Source organism: Bubalus bubalis, chromosome 16, assembly GCF_019923935.1.
Source record: "Bubalus bubalis isolate 160015118507 breed Murrah chromosome 16, NDDB_SH_1, whole genome shotgun sequence".
Classification (NCBI taxonomy): Eukaryota; Metazoa; Chordata; class Mammalia; order Artiodactyla; family Bovidae; genus Bubalus; species Bubalus bubalis.
Genome location: NC_059172.1, coordinates 62,911,832 through 62,934,454, shown reverse-complemented (window position 1 = coordinate 62,934,454; position 22,623 = coordinate 62,911,832). Strand labels below are relative to the sequence as shown.

Genomic DNA, 22,623 nt, shown 5'->3' with positions numbered 1-22,623 from the left:
ATCCTGTTCCAAAAGAGGTGAAGAGATTGTGAGATTCTATAAGTTACAGGTTCCTCAGGACCTACGTTGGCACTTCTAACACCAGAAAGATAATTCAATATGATCTCAGTATTTGTTCATTCATTGAGTTATTTAACAAACATATGTTCTTAGTCAATCCAACAATAGTTTTTTATGGTTTACCTACAGGTCAGTGTTTGGTACTGAGGATGCAAAGATGTGTCAGACATAATATCTGCTTCAGAAGAGCCTAGTTTGCTAGGAAACAGATAAATACACAGAAAATTATAGTAAATGAGATAAATACTCTGACAGTGTAGAATATAATCAGAGCATAAAGGAGGGACAACAAATATCTTTGGATGGGAAAATCTGCTTAAGGAGTGGGTACCTGAGTTGATTATTGAGGAAGTAATAATAGTCAGATGGATAATTGCATGAATGAATGTTGGTAAGATGGGAAGAGAGGGGACCCAAAGTGACCCCAAGGATCTAGAAGACTGAATGGAAGAAGTTGGACATAAATACAAATGGAGACTGTAGTTTTTGGAACTGGGGAGTGGGGAGAAGGACAAATAGAATTTGAAGATATTCCTGGCTGCTATCCTATCTTTTCCTATGAAGCTGGGATTGAGTTCATCTTCAGAGAGCTAGAAGGGAACCATTTGTGAATATTAAAATACAATAGCTGTTGGTTAGTTACTTTGTGTATGATGTTTCAAAACCTTAGCTAATACTGTTTATAAAGTTAATATATTTTTGTATCCATGTCTTTGAAATAACCCCTTATGAAATATATGTGTCATGCATATTGCATAAATCTTTTAATTGCTTTTGCCTAGTCCGCAAATACAAGGGCTATCTTTTATTCTTCAAATGTATGTAAAATAGTTAAGACAGGACTTTCCATTTTCCAGGTTCCTGCTATAATGTTATTCGGGTTCCTCCAGAAAAATCTGACCCTGGGGAGACAATCCATGGAGCCCAGGTGATATGTTCTATTGCTTCTGAGGAGGGGATGAGACCTTCTTACTACCACAGCTTTGGTGAGCCCAGAAATAAGACAAAATTTAACAGGACCTGCCTTAATGTCACTGTTGAAGGGGAACTAGTTTTGGAAAATAGTATGTTAATATAGTTTATCAGAGTATGTGATAAGAGACCAAGGTTGCGTTTTGATGTGAATTAAGTTCATTCTGTTTAGTCATGTGTTGCTTACCCTAGCCAACTGACTGATGGAAGAGATATTTTAATACAAGCAGTTATGAAAAAATTGTTAACAAGTTTTTCATTAATTGACTGCTCTAGGAAACAGCTGTCAGTTTAGGAAGTTATCAGTTCCTTCCCAGCACATTGAGTCAGGGAGAAATAGGCTGAGATTTAGTTACCCAACCATAATTCCACTTAAGTTCTCTATGAAGAACAGCCTCTCTCTCTAGCCCCCTGCTCCAGGATGAAACAATGAATAACCCCTAGTCATAGAAATCAGTCTCTTTGGTTTGTTTTGTATTGTGTTGTCTGTCATTGAATAAATACAAAGGAAAAATATACATTTATGCGTGTTTCCACAATAGAAGCTATGGGCTTTGGGTGATTATGAAGTGTCAATGTAGATGCATCAGCTATAATAAATGGACCACTCTGGTGGAGGAAATTGATAAAGTGGGAGCTGAGAGTGTATGGGGATGGCAGTATATGGCAAATCTCTGTACTTTCCCCTTGGTTTTGTTTTGAGCCTAAAATTGCTCCAAAAAATAAAGTCTTAATAAAAAAAAAAGAATTTGACCATAAAAAATGGACAGAATTTAGTATTTTAGGTGATTTTAAAGACCACAAATAATAATCATGTTAATATTTTTTGGGAGGGAAATTCATATTCCACATAGATTGCTTCAGCTTTTTTTCAGAATGTTTATTTTCTGCATCATAAACTTTTATAGCCAATCTGCTCCTGGGTCCTTACCTCCAGTGTAAATAGCAAAAGGATTAAGAAATGAAGCTCCAGATCATAAATGACACTTTTAATATAATGCTTCCTAAACCAAAACAATTTGAAAAGGAAGGAAAAAAAAAGATAAAAAAAATGCAAGTTGAGGGCATTCAACCCAAGCTATTCTAAGAAGTTCCTGTTTTTTTTTTTTTTTTTTCTGGGACCTATGACTTTATTTATTTATTTTTTCTTTTTTAAAAAAATTTATTTATTTTAATTGGAGGTTAATTACTTTACAATATTGTATTGGTTTTGCCATACATCTGCCACAGGTATACACGTGTTCCCCATCCTGAACACCCCTCCCACCTCGCTCCCTGTACCATCCCTCTGGGTCATCCCAGTGCACCAGCCCCAAGCATCCTGTATCCTGCATCGAACCTGGACTGGCGATTCATTTCATATATGATATTATACATGTTTCAATGCCATTCTCCCAAATCAACCCACCCTCTCCCTCTCCCACAGAGTCCAAAAGACTGTTCTATACATCTGTGTCTCTTTTGCTGTCTCGCATACAGGGTTATTGTTACCATATTTCTAAATTCCATATATATGCATTAGTATACTGTATTGGTGTTTTTCTTTCTGGCTTATTTCACTCTGTATAATAGGCTCCAGTTTCAGCCACCTCATTAGAACTGATTCAAATGTATTCTTTTTAATGGCTGAGTAATACTCCATTGTGTATAGAAGTTCCTGTTTTTATGTAGGAACAGAAAATATATATAGGAAAGCTGAAAAATGATGAAGAATTATTTCTGATTGGCATTTGTTTAGGTCAGCAGTAATATGTCCAATTATTCTGACAAGTCCCCATAACTGTTGCATTTCAGACATCTCTATTTTGCCAAATAACATTTTATTATTTACTTGAACCATTTTAGGAATGACAAGGAACTATATCATCTTCATTGAACAGCCTCTAAAGATGAATTTGTGGAGAATCATCTCTTCTAAAATTCGAGGAAAGGCCTTTTCAGATGGAATAAGCTGGGAACCCCAGTATAATACACGGTTTCATGTGGTGGATAAGCATACTGGTCAGGTAGAGAATTTTGACTGTGAATGATTGGACATAAAGGCAAATTTCCATATCACTGATTTTTCCCTTGTTGGGTATTTCTTACATAAGCCACTCTTAATGAAAGGATATTGCCTTCTTTCATAAGGAGGGCTAGCTATTTATTAATTAATACAGTGAATTTTGCATATCAGAAAATTATAGGAAATGGTTTTATCCTGTAAATTATCTGATTCAATTACAAAATGACAATAAAAATGACATCTAGGAAATCCTCTTAGCATGTTAGCATGGATTTTTCTGTATAATAATATTTGCCAAAGAGAATACTGTTCATGCAGAGGTCTTCTGTAACTTTTGCAATTATATTTTTATTAGTTGATTTTATGACATTTTGATATACAAGTATGATAATATCACCAAAGTCCAAAGCGTATTGGTTAAATATCTTTCTATAGACGCCTGATAAATAGCATTATTATATTTGTCTACTTTTTAACCCCTTAAAGAAATAGTATCCCAAATTTACTGTAGTCCCGCATATAATTTCATTACCAAAAAAATCCCATTTTAGTAATGAGAGCATTTTCCAGAGGATTAGTCACTTAATTTATCATAAACTTTTTAATAGAAGTATTTTCTATTTAACCATGTACTAAAGAGTTTAGGATTTATTTATTCTTCAAAATATTTCATGAGAACTTTGAAGTTAGTTAAATCAGTTGATTGGTCTATATCAAATAGCCTCAGTTTATTGATTAATATGAGATGAGATGATTTTAAATCAAAACAGATTTGCTTCTAAATTCCATATTCTGGTTTTTAAACCTACCAGGCCTATTACTTAAAGGGGGAGAAATCTTAATTTGAACTTTGTGGATCTGTACCCTAAAGGAAATAAAATATCTCTTTCTTATTGTCTGTGTTCCTGCAGCTTCTTCCAGGGATGTACTTCAGTAAACCTTTTATTACTTTTCACCAAATTAATGCCTTTGAGGACCAGGGCTGTATTGTCATTGATTTGTGCTGTCAAGATGATGGAAGAATTTTAGAAGTCTACCAACTACAGAATCTTAGGAAAACTGGGAAAGAGCTTGATCAGGTAGAATTCTCTGATTTGTTAAGAGTGGTCAAAATAATTTTTGATCTAGCCAGGTTCTGGCTTTGGGCTTGGAATTTGCAGTTTCTCTTTGCCTCTTTGGCAAATAAAGAGGCAGAATGGTTTTAAATCATTGAAGACACAAGTTTGTAATTTATTTATTTAATACTTCAAAATAATTTGAAATATGTACTTAATGCTTAATAAATAAAAATTGTATTAAAGAAAACAAAGAAATATGTTTTGAAACACTTGTGATTAGTTCCTTATTACACTTGAGCACTAAACATACTTATATTTCTTAGAAGGGATAGTAAAATGGTAAGCAAAGCAAAACTATAATATTAATCCTTCGATAAAAGAAAATGTCTTAGTTCCTCAGCTTGAAGGGATTCATTTTTTCCTGATAATCAATCTAAGGCAGAATTTTTCCTTGGATTATGTAAAGAAAATTGTTTTCTGCTGTAGTTTTACTTTTAAATTTTTAAAAAACATTACTTTTAAGGTTTACTTACATTTACTTAGCTTACTTATGTTATTATACCTGTATGGTAGGTCTTGATATCTTGACATTTACAGTGTAAGTCCTTTGCTGCTAAGTCGCTTCAGTCGTGTCCGACTCTGTGCGACCCCATAGACAGCAGCCCACCAGGCTCCCCCGTCCCTGGGATTCTCCAGGCAAGCACATTGGAGTGGGTTGCCATTTCCTTCTCCAATGCATGAAAGTGAAAAGTGAAAGTGAAGTCGCTCAGTCGTGTCTGACTCTTAGTGACCCCATGGACTGCAGCTCCATCCATGGGATTTTCCAGGCAAGAATACTGGAGTGGGGTGCCATTGCCTTCTCCTTTAGCTCCTTTCTATTTAAGATTGCCTCAGTTTTTGTTGGCCTTTTGCATTTCCATAAGTTTTAGAATCAACTTACTAGTTTTTGTAAAAGCAAACAAGCAAACAAACAAAAAAAACCATGGTTGGGATCATATTGTATGATCTGTATAGATTAATTTGGACGTAACTGACATCTTTACAGTAATGAGAAATATTGAGTCTTCCAACTCATGAACAGGGAATATCTCTCCATTTATTTTAATCTTTTAAAATATCTTTTTAAAAAGTTACTTTTACATTAACAAAATTTATTCTTTTTATTTATTTGGCTGTGCTGGGTCTTCTGGGCTTTCTCTAATTGCAGTGAGCAGGGGCTACTCTTCATTGCGGGGCACTGGCTTCTCATTGCAGCGGCTTCTCTTGTTGCAGGGCATGGGTTCTGGGCGCATAGGCTTCGGTAGCTGTGCCTCATGGGCTCGGTAATTACGGCTCACAGGCCCTAGAGAGTGCAGGCTTTCATAGCTGTGGTGCACAGGCTCAGAATTTGTGATGTACTGACTTTAGTTGCGCCTCAGCATGTGGAATCTTCCTGGATCAGGGATTGAAACTGTATCCCCTGCAGTGGCAGGCAGATTCTTGCCCATGGTACCACCAGGAAAGTCCTGAATCTTTTAAAATTTCTTGAAGTAATGTTTATAGTTTTCAGTGTGAGGATATTACGTATCTTTAGTTAAAGTTATCATTAGGCAGTTAGAATGTTTTGAAACTGTTGTAAATTTTATCTTTAAAACTTTCATTCTGTTTTTGACGATATGTAGAAATGAAGTTGATTTTGTATATTGATCTCATATTTAGAGATCTTGCTAAATTCACTTATTAGTTTGATCTGTAAATTACTTTGGATTTTCTATGTATACACTCATATTATCTGAAAATGATGAGAGTTTTATTTCTTTCTTTACAATTCTTATGCATCTTATTTTATTCTTCTTTTTTTTTACTGTACTAGCTAAGACTTCAATTTGAAAAGAAGTGCTGATAGCAGTAATTATTTTCCCACCTCATTTGGAAAATGTTTAATAAATCACCACTAAGTATGAAATTGCTGCAGGTATTTTTATAGATACCTTTATCAGATTGTCTTAATGGTACCTTTTGATAAACAGACATGGTCCAGTATATCAATAGTTTCCTTTATGAGTAATACATTGTGAATCCTGTTTTGGACATCTTCCTATGCCAAGGTCATAGAAATATTTTATGTTATCTTCTAGAAGAATTTTTAATTCTAAAATTAAGTATCTATATATATTTATATTCTGTTTCTGGACTTCATTTTTTAGCATATGATAATTAGCTATTTATTCCATTTTATTTCTCTCTCTCTCTCCTTTCCACCTTCTTTTGGTTGAAAGGCACGATAAGCTGTTACCAGCCTGGGCTCAGTGGCAAAATCAGTTTCTTTTACATATATCTATCCTTTTTCAAATCTTTTCCCATTTAGGTTATTAAACAATATTGAGCAGAGCTCCCTATGCTATTTAGTAGGTCCTTGTTGGTTATCTATTTTAAATATGGTAGTCTGTATATGTCAACCTCAAACTCCCAGTTTATCCCCTCTACCATCTTTCCCCTTTGTAAACCATGTATGCTAATTGCTTCAGTCACGTCTGACTCTGCAAACCCATGGACTATAGACCGCCAGGCTCCTCTGTCCATGAATACTGGAGTAGGTTGCCATGCCCTCCTCCAGGGGATCTTCTGGACCCAGGGATCAAACCTGCATCTCTTATGTCTCCTGCATTGACTGGCAGGTTCTTTACCACTAGTGCCACTTGGCAAGCCCCTCGTAAACCATAAGTTTGTTTTCTATGTCTGTAAGTCTGTTTTTGTTTTGTAAATAAGTTCATTTGTATCATATTTTTTAGATTCCATATATAAGTAGTATCTTGTGATATTTGCTTTATCTGATTTACTTCACTTAGCATGATCATCTCTATCCATGTTGCTGCAAATGGTATTATTTCTGTCTTTTTAATGGCTGAGTAATATTCCATTGCATATATGTTACACATCTTCTTTATCCATTCTTCTGTTGATGGACTTTTAGGTTGCTTCAATGTCTTGGCTGGGGGCTTCTCTGGTGGCTCAGATGGTAAAGAATCTGCCTGCAGTGCAGGAGACCCAGGTTTGATCTCTGGATTGGCAATATCCCCTGGAGAAGGGAATGGCTACCCACTCCAGTATTCTTGCCTGGAGAATTCCTTTACAGAGGAGCCTGGCAGGCTACAGTCCATAGGATTGCAAAGAGTCAGACACAACTGAGTGACTAATGCTTTCACACTTCATGTCTTGGCTTTAATTTGTATTGTAAACAGTGCTGTAATGAACATTGGAATGCATGTATCCTTTTGGACTGTGTCCTTTTTTTTTTTTTTTTCTTCTGGATATATTCCCAGGGATGGCAAGATCATATGGTAGCTCTATTTTTGTTTTTTTAAGGAACTGCCATACCATTCTTTATAGTGTCTATACCAATTTACATTCCCAGCAACAGTGTAGGAGGGTTCCCTTTTCTCCACACCTTGTCCAGAATTTCTTGTTTATAGTCTTTTTGATGATGGCCATTTAGAGTGGTATGAGGTGATATCTCATTGTAGTTTTAATTTGTATTTCTCTAATAATTAGTGATGTTGAGCATTGTTTCATGTGTCTCTTGGCTATCTGTATATATTCTTTTTTTATTTTTTAAGTTATGAAAATATGACAACACATTTACAAGAGATTTGGAAAATACCAAAGTTACAATATACTCCCACTATATATTACAATTATCTTTTTAAGTAGATAAATTAAGATTTTTAGTTGGAGTTTCAATATCAAACTCTCAAAAATTAATAGAATGACTAGAGAGAAAAGTGGGATGATATAGTAGACCTGAAAAGCAGTATAAACCAATTCAACATAACTAAGATTTTCACACAACAGTAGGTGACAAATTCTATTCAATTCTATTCTATTCAAGTACCCATAGACTATAAACCAGGAGACACCGGAGCATATCCAGGGACATAAAACAAGGTGCAAAAATTTTGTCGTCTAAAGTTACAGAAATCACATAGAATCTGTTCTCTTATCACTGTTATACTGGAAATCAATATCAAAAGATATTTGAAGATAACCCACATATTTCCAAGTGCAATGTGACATTTCCCAAGAGAGAACTTTGACTTAGTTATTGAAAGCCTCAATAAAATTAAAAGACTGAAAAAACACAGAGGGTGATTGCAGAGAAGAAGTATTTAAATGAGAAATTAATATCAAAATGAGAAATCAATATCAAAGATACTTTTAAAATGCCATGTATTTGGAAATTAAATGTATACTTTTAAATGATGGGTGTATCTAAGAAGTCATAACAAGAAAAATTAGAAAATATTTGTAACAGCATAAAAGTGAAAAGAGAATTTATCAGAATTTGTTGCATGCAGCTGAAGCTGCTCAGTGCAATTAAATACAGTGTGGAGTCTTGAGTAAGGTATAAAAACAAACAATGGACACTAGCATAAAATTTTGTGAAATTTGAACAAAATTTGTACTTTAGTTATTAACTGTTGTTGTTGTTCAGTTGCTAAGTTGTGTCCAACTCTTTGTGATCCCATGGACTGCGGCATGCCAGGCTTCCCTTGTCCTTCACTATCTCCTGGAGTTTGCTCAAATCCATGTTGATTGAGTCGGTGTTGCTATCGAACCATCTCATCCCCTGCTCCCCTCTCCTTTTGCTTTCAATATTTCCCAGTATCAAGGTCTTTTCCAATGAGTTGGCTTTTCTCATCAGGTGGTCAAATTATTGGAGCTCAGCATCAGTCCTTCCAATGAATATTTAGGGTTGATTTCCTTTAGGATTGACTGGTTTGATCTCCTTGCAGTCCAAAGGACTCTCAAGAGTCTTCTCCAGTATCACAATTCAGAAACATCAGTTCTGTGCTCAGCCTTCTTTATGGTCCAACTCTCACATTTACATGACTACTGGAAAAATCATAGCTTTAACTATATGGACCTTTGTCAGCAAAGTGATATCTTTGCTTTTTTAATACACTGTCTAGATTTGTCATAGCTTTCCTTCCAAGGAGCAAGCTTTTTAAAGTTTCAGACTACAATCACCATCAGCAATGATTTTGGATCCCAAGAAAATAAAAGCTGTCACTGTTTGCACTTTTCCGCCTTCAATGTGCCTTGAAGTAATGCAATGATCTTAGTTCTTTGAAAGTTGAGTCCTAAGCCAGCTTTTTCACTCTCCTCTTTCACCCTCATCAAGAAGCTCTTTAGTTCCTCTTCACTTTCTGCTGTTAGAGTGGTATCATCTGCGTAACTGAGGTTGTTGATATTTCTCCTGGCAATCTTGATTCCAGCTTTTAATTCATTCAGTCTGATATTTTGCATGGTGTGCTCTGAATAAAGTTAAATAAACAGGGTGACAATATATAGCCCTGACATTCTCCTTTCCCAATTTTGAACCAGTCCATTGTCCCATGTCCAGTTTTAGCTGTTACTTCTTGACCCACATACATATTTCTCAGGAGACAGGTAAGGTGATCTGGTATTCGCATCTCTTAAGAATTTTCCACAGTTTGTTGTGATCCATACAGTCAAAGGCTTCTGCATAGTTGATGAAGCAGAAGTAGATGTTTTCTGGAATTCCCTTGCTTTCTTTATGATCCAACAAACATTGGCAATTTGCTGTCTATCATATGTTAATCTCCTGTTTTTTTTTTTTTACAACATAGTATCTCTTTATTTTCTCAGAATTGCATTTGAAGCTTCAAACCTTATTCAAAAGTTTTTAAATCACAAAGATAATAAGTTTTCTAGACTTTTAGCAGTAATACCAGATGCCAGAATGAATGGAACTATATCAAAGTATTGAACAAATATAAATGATAAATCTAGCATTCTATTCATACTTAGTCAAACAGGTGGAATCAAGATGTCATAAATTTTTTTAGCTAGACAAAAATTCATGTTTTCTAATATATATATATTATCTTATACATATATATGTATATATATATACACAAAACCTTTATAAATATACGTGTATATATATGTATACAAAAGCTTTTTTTTAATATGTATACAAAAGCTTTTATACTACACTCAATAAAGGTTTGAAAAAGAACAACAAAAGGAGAGAGATGGAGAAGTAGGAAAACATAAACTAAATGAAATGGGAACACTGAATATGAAATAGAAAAATGAAACAGATAAACGTAAAAGATCATCATATAGTCCAGTTGGTTTTAAACATGGCTGCTCATTAGAATCATATCTGGAGCTTTGGAGAGATAAAAAACACCTGGGTATTTGTATTTTTCAGAAACTTCCAAGATTTTGCATCTGGATTTTAAAAAGTGGTTACAAGTTTTTCTATTAAATGGTAGTTTCAGTATTACAGAATCCTATTATTTTCTGTTGACCAATCATGATACAACAGTATTAAATGAATAATAGTTACATAATGGAAAAGATGTTATCAGGTTTCATAAACAATAGCCAGACCAAAAAAAAAAACACATAATTATAATTGCAAGCCATAATGGAAATATGATTAACCAAACAATATAAACCTGCTAGAACTAATATCCCAAAAAGATGTCCTTTTCATTATAGGGGACTGGAATGGAAAAGTAGGAAGTCAAGAAACACCTGAGGAACAGGCAAATTTGGCCTTGGAGTACAGAATGAAGCAGGGCAAAGGCTAATAGAGTTCTGCCAAGAGAATGCACTTGTCATAGCAAACACCCTCTTCCAACAACACAGGAGAAGACTCTACACATGGACATCACCAGATGGTCAACACTGAAATCAGATTAATTATATCCTTTGTAGCCAAAGATGGAGAAGCTCTATACAGTCAGCAAAAATAAGACAGGGAGCTGACTGTGGCTCAGATCATGAACTCCTTATTGCCAAATTCAGACTTAAATTGAAGAAAGTGGGGAAAACCACTAGACCATTCAGGTATGACCTAAATCAAATCCCTTATGACTATACAGTGAAAGTGAGAAATAGATTTAAGGGACTAGATCTGATAGATAGGTTGCCTGATGAACTATTCACGGAGGTTCGTGACATTGTACAGGAGACAGGGAGCAAGACCATCCCCAAGAAAAAGAGATGCAAAAAAGCAAAATGGCTGTCTGAGGAGGCCTTAGAAATAACTGTGAAAAGAAGAGAAGTGAAAAGCAAAGGAGAAAAGGAAAGATACAAGCATCTGAATGCAGAGTTCCAAGAATAGCAAGGAGAGATAAGAAAGCCTTTCTTAGTGATCAATGCAAAGAAATAGAGGACAACAACAGAATGGGAAAGACTAGAGACCTCTTCAAGAAAATTAGAGATACCAAAGGAACACTTCATGCAAAGATGGGCTCAATAAAGGGCAGAAATAGTATGGACCTAACAGAAGCAGAAAATATTAAGAAGAGGTGGTAAAAATACACACAAGAACTGTACAAAAAAGACCTTCACTACCCAAATAATCATGAAGGTGTGATCACTCACACTCATCTAGAGCTGGACATCCTGGAATGTGAAGAAAGGTGGGCTTTAGAAAGCATCACTACAAACAAAGCTAGTGGAGGTGATGGAATTCCAGTTGAGCTATTTGAAATCCTAAAAGATGATGCTGTGAAAGTGCTGCAGTCAATATGTCAGCAAATTTGGAAAACTCAGCAGTGGCCACAGGACTGGAAAAGGACAGTTTTCATTCCAATCCCAAAGAAAGGCAATGCCAAAGAATGCTCAAACTACCACACAATTGCACTCATCTCACACACTAGTAAAGTAATGCTCAAAATTCTCCAAGCCAGGCTTCAGCAATGTATGAACCATGAACTTCCAGATGTTCAAGCTAGTTTTAGAAAAGGCAGAGGAACCAGAGATTAAATTGCCAACATCCGCTGGATCATGGAAAAAGCAAGAGAGTTCCAGAAAAACATCTATTTCTACTTTATTGACTATGCCAAAGCCTTTGACTGTGTGGATCACAAGAAACTGTGGAAAATTCTTCAAGAGATGGGAATACCAGACCACCTGACCTGCGTCTTGAGAAACCTGTATGCAGGTCAGGAAGCAACAGTTAGAACTGGACATGGAACAACAAACTGGTTCCAAATAGGAAAAGGAGTATGTCAAGGCTGTATATTGTCACCCTGCTTATTTAACTTCTATGCAGAGTACATCATGAGAAACGCTGGGCTGGAGAAGCACAAGCTGGAATCAAGATTGCCAGGAGAAATATCAATCACCTCAGATATGCAGATGACACCACCCTTATGGCAGAAAGTGAAGAAGAACTCAAGAGCCTCTTGATGAAAGTGAAAGAGAGTGAAAAAGTTGGCTTAAAGCTCAATATTCAGAAAACGAAGGTCATGGCATCTGGTCCCATCACTTCATGGCAAATAGATGGGGAAACAGTGGAAACAGTGTCAGAATTTATTTTCCTGGGCTCCAAAATCACTGTGGATGGTGATTGCAGCCATGAAATTAAAAGACGCTTGCTCCTTGGAAGGAAAGTTATGACCAACCTAGACAGCATATTAAAATCAGAGACATTACTTTGCCAACAAAGGTCCATCTAGTCAAGGCTATTGTTTTTCCAGTAGTGACGTATGGATGTGAGAGTTGGACTATAAAGAAAGCTGAGTGCTGAAGAATGATGCTTTTGAACTGTGGTGTTGGAGAAGACTCTTGAGAGTCCCTTGGACTACAAGGAGATCCAACCAGTCCATCCTAAAGGAGATTAGTCCTGGGTATTCATTGGAAGGACTGATGTTGAAACTGAAACTCCAATACTTTGGCCACCTGATGCGAAGAGCTGACTCATTGGGAAAGACCCTGATGCTGGGAAAGATTGAGGGCAGGAGGAGAAGGGGAACGACAGAGGATGAGATGGTTGGATGGCATCACCGACACAATGGACATGGGTTTGGGTGGACTCTGGGAGTTGGTGATGCACAGGGAGGCCTGGCATGCTGCGGTTCATGGGGTCGCAAAGAGTCGGACATGACTGAGCGACTGAACTGAACTGAACTGAACAATATAAAATAATTACATAGAATTTGAGGGGTTAACTAGAGTGACATGGTAAGTGGAAGCACACACATGCACACATTTTCATCTGCCCAGCCGGTTGGTGCCTGTAATCCATTTACATTTAAGGTAATTATTGATATATATGCTCCTATTACCAATTTCTAAATTGTTCTGAATTTATTTTTTGTAGGTCTTTTCCTTCTCTTATGTTTCCTGCCGAGAAAGTTCCTATAGCATTTCTTGTAAAGTTGGTTTGGTGGTGCTAAATTCTCTTAACTTTGGCTTGTCTGGAAACTTTTCATTTCTACATCAAATCTGAATGAGAGTCTTGTTGGGTAGAGTACCCTTGGTTGTAGGTTCTTCGCTTTCATCACTCTAGATATACCATGCCATCTCCTTCTGGCTTGTAGAGTTTCTTTCTACAAGCCAGATTTGAGAAATCAGTTGATAACCTGATGGGAGTGCCCTTGTGTTATTTGTCGTTCTTCCCTTGTTGCTTTTAACATTTTATCTTTGTCTTTAAGTTTTGTCAGTTCAATTACTGTGTGTCTCAGTGTATTCCTCCTGGGGGTTATCCTGCCTGGAACTCTCTGTACTTTCTGGACTTGGCTGACTATTTCCTTTCCCATATAAGGGAAGTTTTCAACTTTTATCTCCTCAAATATTTTCCTGAGTCCTTTCTCTCTCTCTTCTCTTTCTGGTACCCCTCTAATTCAAATGTTGGTGCATTTAATGTTGTCCTAGAGGTCTCTTAGGCTGTCTTCTTCTTCTTCTTTTTTTTTTCATTCTTTTCTCTATATTCTGTTTTGTGGCAGTGATTTCCACCATTCTGTCTTCCAGGTCACTTTTCTGTTCTTCTGTTTCAGTTATTCTGCTATTGATTTCTTCTAGTGTATTGTTCAAATCTGTTTGTTTGATCTTTAGTTCTTCTAGGTCTTTGGTAAACATTCCTTGCATCTTCTCTGTTCTTTTTTCACTAGTGTTATTCTGAATTCTTTTTCTGAAAGTTTGCCCATCTCCACTTCATTTAGTTGTTTCTCTGGGATTTTCTCTTGTCCGTTCATCTGGGACATAACCCTCTGCCTTTTCATTTTGATTAACTTTCTGTAATGTGGTTTTCATTCTAGCTGCTGTGGGATTTTGGTTCTTCTTGCTGCTTCTCTCTGCCCTCTGGTGTGAGGTGATATCTCATTGTAGTTTTGATTTGCATTTCTCTAATAATGAGCGATGTTGAGCATCTTTTCATGTGTTTATTCGCCATCTGTTTGCTTTTGAGAAATGCCTGTTTAGGTCTTTTGCCTATTTTTTGATTGAGTTATTTGTTTTTTTGGTATTGAGTTGCATGAACTGCTTGTATATTTTGGAGATTAACCCTTTGTTAGTTGTTTCATTTGCTATTATTTTTTCCCATTCTGAGGGTTGTCTTTTGACCTTGTGTATAGTTTTCTTTGCTGATTTAGCACAATATATTATATTGATAAATTAGTTCTTTTAATTCTTTCCAGACAATGGAGGGAGTCTGGAACACTTTAACTCCATTTATTATATTCCCGATTTATATGCTACTGTTCATTATATATTTTAATTCTCTCTTTATATTAACCCCTGTAAAGCATTATTATCAATATTGTTTTATGTAAACATAATTACCCATACTACCCATTTACCTACATAAGTACCTTCTCTTGCTCTTAATTCCTTCTTGCCTCTCTGAGTGTCCATGTGGTATCATTGTCTTTCTGACTGAAGAACATCTTTTACTATCTTCTTTAGTTCAGATATGCTGATATGGTGATGAACTCTCTATTTCTGTTTGTCAGAAAAATGTCTTTATTATACCTTCTTTCTTGAAAGATGTTTTCATTGGATAAAGAATCTAGGTTTTTATTTTCTTTCAACACTGTAAAGATATCATTTTATTGTCTTCTGATTTCTGTTGAGAAATCAGTTGTCAGTTAAAAGCTTTGCTCCTTTGAAGTTGATCCATTACCCCTCAAAGATTGTCTCTGATTTTCTGAAGTTAGTACTATGATATTTTTCAGTATGATTTCCTTTTGATTTATTTTTGTAAGGATTTTTGAATCTATGGTTTGATGTCTTTCATTAGCTTTGAAAAATTTCACCCATTATTTTTTCAAATATTGCATCTAATAAATCTTTTCTCTCTTTTCTTTCTGGGACTAGAGTACACATATGATACCCTTTTCCACTCTAGCTCTCTGTTGCTTGTGTTCTTTTTTAGTATCTTCCATCCTTTGCTCTAAGTCTCTTGCTTTGGCTATTTTCTTCTTATCTTACCATTCAAACTTTCTTTCTTCAGCTGTATGTATCCTGCTCTTAAATCTAGGCACTATGGTCTTAAACTCATTGCTTTTTTCAGTTCTAGAATTTTGATTACCTTCTCTTTTATAATTTGTGATTCTCTGCTATAACCCCAATTTAAAATAATTTCCTCCAATGTATTCAGAATAGTTAAAGTTTGATAACTCTATTATATGGATCCCCTGTGGTTCAGTTTCTATCATCTGTTGCTTATCTTTTTTTTTTATTTGAATTATACTTTGCTGTCTTCTTAAGTGCTAAGTTTTATTCTACACAGAATATTGTGTTTGAAAAATTTTAGGAGGAATATTTGGAGACTCTGTTGTCTTCCTTCAGAGAAGATTTTCATTTGTTTCTGGCATATGGCTAAGGTACATTATCAATTGCAGATATTCTTAATCTAATTATAAAGATTGAGATAATTTGAAACATGACACAGTTGCTGCAAGAGCTGGACTGTTTTTGTTTATTCTTACCCCTAGGGTACAGCTTAAAGGGTCCTGACCAAAAGAGCTAGAGGTTTATCAAGACATTCCCTTCTTGAAGACTTTGAACTACAACTTTTGTCCCTTTAGCTTTTCAAAACTATCAAAATCTCTTCTCATTAGGGTCAAGTGATGAGGGAGTTGATGTGGCAATATCTTATAAAAGCATAACATGAAGGATCCTGGTAGTGATAGAACTGTTCTGTATCTTGAGTGTGGTGGTGATCATATAAGTTTACATATGATAAAATTTACACACACACACAAAACACACATAAATGAATGCATGTTAAATGGATAAAATCTGAATAATGTTGGTGGATTATATCCATGTAAGTTTCCTGGTTGTGATATTGTAGTGTAGTTATGTAAGAGATCGTTGTTGAGACCTCATGAATGATATGTGAGAGCTCTCTTCATTGTTTCTTTTTTGTGTGGTAAAATATACATTACACAAAATTTACCATTTGACAATTTTATGTGTATAATTCAGTGACATTAAATATAGTGACAATGTTGTGCAACCAGCACTGCTTTTCATTTTCAGAACTTTTTCTGGATCCTAGATAGAGGCTCTGGACCCATTAAAGAACAGCTTCCTATAACCTCCCTCTCCCAAGGTTGTGGTAGCCTTTATCCTACTTTCTGTTTCTATAAATTTGCCTATTTTATGTACCTCATGTAAATGGAATCATACAATATTTCTTCTTCTGTGTCTGGCTTACTTAATGTATCATAATCTTTTCATGGGTCACTCATGCTGTAGCATGTATCAGAATCTCATTCCTTTAAAAGATTTAATAATATTCCTTGTATGTATATACTCATTTTGTTTATTCATCTGTTCAGGGACATGTGGGTTGTTTTCAGCTTTTGGCTATAATGAATAATGCTGTTATGAACATTGGTGTACAAGTATCTGTGTGAGTCCTTGTTTTTAATTCTTTTTGGCATATTCCTAGAAGGGAATTGCTGGATCATATGATAATTCTATATCTAACTGTTTGAGGAACTGCCAAATTGTTTTTAACAGCAAATGCACCATTTTCCATTCCCACCAGCAATGTACAAAGGTTCCACTTTCTTTACATTCTCAAACCACAAACACTGGTGGTTTCTGTTTTTTTTTTTTTTTTTTTTGCCTTGATAATAACCATCCTAATGAGTGTGAAGTATTATCTCATTGTCATTTTGATTTGCATTTCCCAATGACTAATAATGTTCAGCATCTTTTCCTATATTTATTCACCATTTGTATATCTTGGTGAAATGTCTAAGTGAAATGTCTTTTTCCCATTTTAAAATCAATTGTTTTTCTGTATTGTTTCTTACAGCTGCATATGGGTCTGCAATAATCTCAAAATGAAAAACTTTAATAAAATATTTCTTTCTTCTTAGCCTTTCAACTGCCTCTTCTTAAAAGTAGCTGATGTCCTTAGTGGAAATTTGCCCCCAATATGTAGTTTCTATCTGTGGGTTTCCTTTTCTTTCCAAATCTATGCTCTATTGTTCTTTGTTGGCTTTTTAGCTCACCAGTGCCTTCAAACAGCTGTTTTAAACATTTTGTCCAGCTTTTCTATCTGTTATCAATGAAATGGTTGATCCATGCTGCCTAACTCACCACTATTGGAATTCTCTTTTTGTTCACCTTTGATTTTGCAAAAGACCAAACATGTTTAAATAAATTTAAAAGTAAATTTTTAAAGGCTAATTCTTTTTAAAAATTATTTATTTATTTGGCTGCACTAGGTCTTAGTTGTGGCCTGTGGGATCTTTGATCTTCGTTGTAGCATGCGTGATCTTTCGTTGTGACATGTGAACGCTTAGTGCGGCATGTGGGCTGTAGTTCCCTGACCAGGGATCAAATCTGGAACTCTTGCTTTGGGAGCGTGGATTATTAGCCACTGGACCACCAGGGGAGTCCTCAAAGCTAATTCTTTATGAAGCTTAAAAACAACACTAAATCTTTGCTTAGTAGGAGTATTGAAAACATTCTTGCATGTTATGGAGATAATATGGACTAGGTATACAGGATAAAATGATACAGTTTATTCCCCATCTTAGAGTATTTCCAGAGAGGAAGATGTGCTTAAAACATTCTTACTGTCAGAAAAGACACTTATTTTATTAGGGTCTCCTGCTTAAACATCATCTCTGCAGAGCAGCTGTGTTGAGGGCCCCCCAAAACTGTTCTTTGTTTTGATGATTCACTAGGAGGGCTCATAGGTCCCAGAAAAATCAACAGAAAGGAAAGATATATGGGATGAAGTTTAGAGGAAACCAGGGGCATGCTTCCAAGAGCCCTCTCCTAGGACTTGCCTAATTGCTCCAGCAACTGATTGTGACATGTGTGAAATGCTGCCTGCCAGGGAAGACCACCCAAGCTGGTTGCCCAGAGTGTTTGTTGGGGATCAGCACATAAGCATATAGCCTCTACATGAGTAATTTCAAGCACGGAAGTTCCAGAGCCCCATAGAGAAAGACCAAACCTGAGGAAGGAAGCACCCATTTTACTCTCTAGTCCCTCACCCTTCAGTGTGTTTCTTAATGGCACTTATCACTATCTGACTTGAGCTGTATAATCATTATTTATTTGATACTACTTAAGTAACATATATTTTATTTCTTATCTATTACCATTCTTCCTCCACTAGAATATAAGGCCAGAAACTGTTTTGTATTCCTAATGTCTAAAACAATGCTTGGTCTAGAGAAGGTACTCAACTAATATTTGATGAGTAAATGAATGAATGAAAATGGTTGTTTATGCAGTTACTTAGAAATGCCAATAATGTTGACTGGATCTCAATTATTGGGGTGTGCTGTTATTCTATGCATGACAGTTTTCTCATCTGTTTACTTCTCTCTCCTAAACAGGTCTATAATTCATCAGCCAGATTTTCCCCTCGAAGGTTTGTTTTGCCCTTACATGGCAATTTGAATGCCCCTGAGGGAGAGAACCTCAGCCCGTTGACCTATTCTTCAGCCAGTGCTGTGAAACAGGCTGATGGAAAGGTATGCTATGAATGGATATTAGCCTAAGACTTTGACCCTCAGCAGTGTTTATTTATTCACTAGTAAAGTAGTGTGGCTATGTAGTGTGGCTGTTCTCCACAATGTTTGGTGCCTAGTAAGTTTCATAACATTCAGCTGAGCAGGGTAGGATCATGGAGCATGGCTTGCAGAAGAGTTGCAGAATTCTAGGTGGGAGTGAGCTCTGTGTTTACCTATCCCTTTTGTGTTTTGAAAGAGGTTTATACAGCTTTCAAATTGTTGTGCCCTCTCTAAGTATTTAAGATTGGCGCTGACCATCCCCACATTTTAGATGGTTTGTGCTTACATATCACTATATAGCTATCAGTGTCTCAGCTCTAGTAAAATAAAAGCCCATGTCCACCTCCTATGCCATTTGACAACTTAGTCACAAAACCCAATAATCTTTTATGTGTTCTTACGTATGATGAAAAGAGAAACAATATTTTTAAAAATGATGTAGAACCTCAGTTCTCAAGCCCTGTAACAAACTTTTATATGGTATTAGCCCCCACACTGACCTGAAGAAAGTAAGAATTAAGCAATCAGTTCTTTTGTGCCCTCTTTTAGATTTGGTGCTCTTATGAAAATCTATATCCTGAGGACCTAAAAGAGGAAGGAGGTATTGAATTTCCCCAGATCAACTATGGCCAATTCAGTGGCAAAAAGTATCAGTTCTTCTATGGCTGTGGCTTCCGGCATTTGGTGGGTGATTCTCTGATCAAGGTTGACGTGGTGAACAAGACGCGGAGGGTAATGAAATTCCGTTTCCTTTTCTGAACTCTTTAAAGACCTGTTCTGCCCTTTGAATTAATTACTGTTTTGTTTACGGTAGATCTTGAGATTTTAAAATAGATAAGCAGCTACTTACTTTAAAAAAAAAAAGACTTTTTATTTTATATTGGAATATAGCCCATTAACAATGTTGTGATAGTTTCAGGAGGACAGCAAGGGGACTCAGCCATACATGTACTTGTATCCATCCTCTCTCAAGTTCCCCTCCCATCCAGCCTGCCACCTAACATTGAGCAGAGTTTCTTGTAGTAACATTAGGACCTTGTTGGTTGTCCATTTTAATTATAGCAGTGTGCACATGTCAATCCCAAACACCTTAACTATCCCTTCCCCATATTCTTTTCCTAGCAATCATGTTTGTTCTCTAAGTCTGTGAGTCTGTTTCTGCTTCATAAATAAGTTCATTTGTATAATTTCTGTTTAGATTCCACATATGAGGAATGTCAAATGATATTTCTCCTCTCTCTGACTTACTTCACTCAGTATGACAATCTCTAGGTCCATCCATGTTGCTCAAATGGGCAGCCACTTACTTCTATTAAATCTGAGAACCATGGAATTAGGGGTATGTTCCCTCTAGGGAATCTAAATGAGCCATAAGCCCAGAAAAATAATTCTATGCTTGATGGTATTTTGAGAGAAATCGTGGGACACCTCTATTTCCGGTTGATGAGAAATTATAACTATACAACTTGTGTTTGATGATGATGGAATTTGCCACTGCAAGGCTCCCTCTCCTATATTCCATTCAGTAAGCCTGATTCTTCCACTGTTGGACTGTTGTATTGGCAGCCAAATTCATGCTGGGGCTGACAGAAGCTATAGAACACTTCCAGCTCATAACCAGTCTTCTATCAAATACTTTTTTGGGGACTTACAGGTTTGGAGAGAAGATGGCTTTTATCCCTCAGAACCTGTTTTTGTTCCGGTACCAGGAGCCAGTAAAGAAGATGATGGGGTCATTCTTTCTGTGGTGATCACCCCTAACCAGGTAAATGTTTTCCCACCACTAGTCAGAAAGAAAAGTAGCACTGGGCCTTTTGAGGGTTATATTTAGTGATGCTGTTGATCGTTTATTTTGATTCCAGTTTGATACCTTGTCCCTTTTGTTTCTCTCTTTATTATTTAGATACCCTTTTATCATAATTAGTACTTTATTACAGTTTTAAAATTCTACTTGTAGAATCATAATAATTTACATTTGGATAGGAATTTATTTACAAACTACTTTCATACATATTATCTTATTTAGTCATCAAAACAGCTTTGTGGGTATCATTTTACACATGTTGAATTTATAACTTAAGGAAGTTGAAAGAGACTTGCATCAGATCTTGTAGTTGTAAAGCCAGTATTGAAAACCCAATCTTATGACTTCTAGTCCAATATTTTATACCACCCTCTGTGCTGCCAGTTTTAATTGAGAGACCCAAAAATCTAATGTGATAGCCTCTGACCTAGTGTCTCAATAATCTTGATATCTAATTTCTTGTCTAGAGAAGCCTTGTGGCTGACAGATTCACTTTGAGCCCCAACTTTGATCATTTATAAGTAGCTGCCTAGGTATAGGATTGTGACGCTTTTTAAGGTTTTGGTGAGAAAAGTGTAATCAGTTAGTAATGTCTGCCATGGGCTTAGGACTTAGTCCTCATGCAGTGTATTTGCTACTCCTGTAATTAGACCAGGGCAAATCTCAACCTGCCTTGCAATGCTACCTTTTGAACAGCTCCAGAATAACACAAAATGGAGGTATTTTATTTTGGGAGAAAGAATTTTTATATCTCTTAGGAGATGGAAAAGGAGCAGGTAGGAAGATCGTTAAACCCAAAGAGATTCTATGAAGGTGATAGATATAAATGTAATTTCTTTGCTCTAGGTATGAACTTCTTCAGCTATAATTTCCTTTTTTTTGTTCAGTTCATCATTCTGCAAACATTTAGTGAATGAATCAGCAAGCCACTGTGCCCAGTGCTGGGAATGGATATGAAGATGAGAAAGATGGTCTCTCCCTTAGGAATTTTACAGCCCACTAGAGGAAACAGATTTCTGATAGAAACAAAGAGAATTTTCAGTATTGTCTTTCCTTTTCTAGAACAAAAAAAATTTTCTCCTTGTCTTGGATGCCAAGAACTTTGAAGAACTGGGCCGAGCCGAAGTGCCTGTGCAAATGCCATATGGGTTCCATGGCACCTTCGTGACCATCTGATGGAACAGCCACAAGCTCTGGGAACTAGGTTTGAATGGCTGTGCTCGCTACATAAGAGAGAGCAAAAGTGTACCTTACCTTCCAAACAGTAGACATCTGCTTTTAAAATTTCTGTTAAAAGTTGAATTCATGAGATAATCATGGTGTTATATTTTCTTAGGGATTGTCAGGGAATGTTTAGCAGGAGGATTCCTACGTGCTGTTTCTCACAAGTCCTTTGTTTCTTTTTAAGCGGAACAGCACATTGCTCCCAGGAATTGGGGTCATTGTGTGAGACAGGCTTAAATCTTTAGTAAACATTCTCTTTATGACAAAACTGCTTAGTCTCGATCCCCTTTCTTGAGATATGGATTGTCTCCTGACCTTGTGACCATCATCATCCCTTGTTCCCTTGGTAACGGTTACTGTACGTTTGATTTTCTGATATTTATCATTGACAAAAGAAACTTCTTATACTACAGACTATATATACTCACAGAAAAATCATTAAAGCACCTTTGCTCCATCAGAGATTGGGTCCCCGTGTCTTTCTTTCTCTCTCTCTCCGGCTGACTCCTTGGAGCGCAGAGACCCGTCTTTGCTCACTCTCCTGCCTGGGCTTCTAAGACTCTCTTGAGAAGGAGCCCTGTGCCTTCACCCCTCCTCGAGAGGGCGCCCGGTGCCTTCGTGAGAGACGCAAGTCCTGTGTCAAGGACTTTGTTGGTTTTCTGCGTAAACCAGGGAGTGTCAGCCTTTTTCTCTCTTTCACTT

At 36.3% G+C, this 22,623-nt stretch overlaps 1 protein-coding gene across 1 annotated transcript in view; it reads left to right on the top strand.

Moving 5' to 3' along the window:
* Positions 1 to 22,381, top strand: part of BCO2 (beta-carotene oxygenase 2) — a 61,950-nt gene extending 39,569 nt beyond the window's left edge. Inside the window, exons 6-12 of the mRNA XM_006065235.3 lie at positions 918 to 1,046; positions 2,878 to 3,038; positions 3,949 to 4,116; positions 18,717 to 18,854; positions 19,443 to 19,625; positions 20,548 to 20,658; positions 21,760 to 22,381. Coding sequence (XP_006065297.2) covers positions 918 to 1,046; positions 2,878 to 3,038; positions 3,949 to 4,116; positions 18,717 to 18,854; positions 19,443 to 19,625; positions 20,548 to 20,658; positions 21,760 to 21,873 — 1,004 coding nt within the window. The 3' untranslated portion in view covers positions 21,874 to 22,381. The remainder of the gene's footprint in view (positions 1 to 917; positions 1,047 to 2,877; positions 3,039 to 3,948; positions 4,117 to 18,716; positions 18,855 to 19,442; positions 19,626 to 20,547; positions 20,659 to 21,759) is intronic.
* The last annotated feature ends 242 nt before the right edge of the window (positions 22,382 to 22,623 follow it).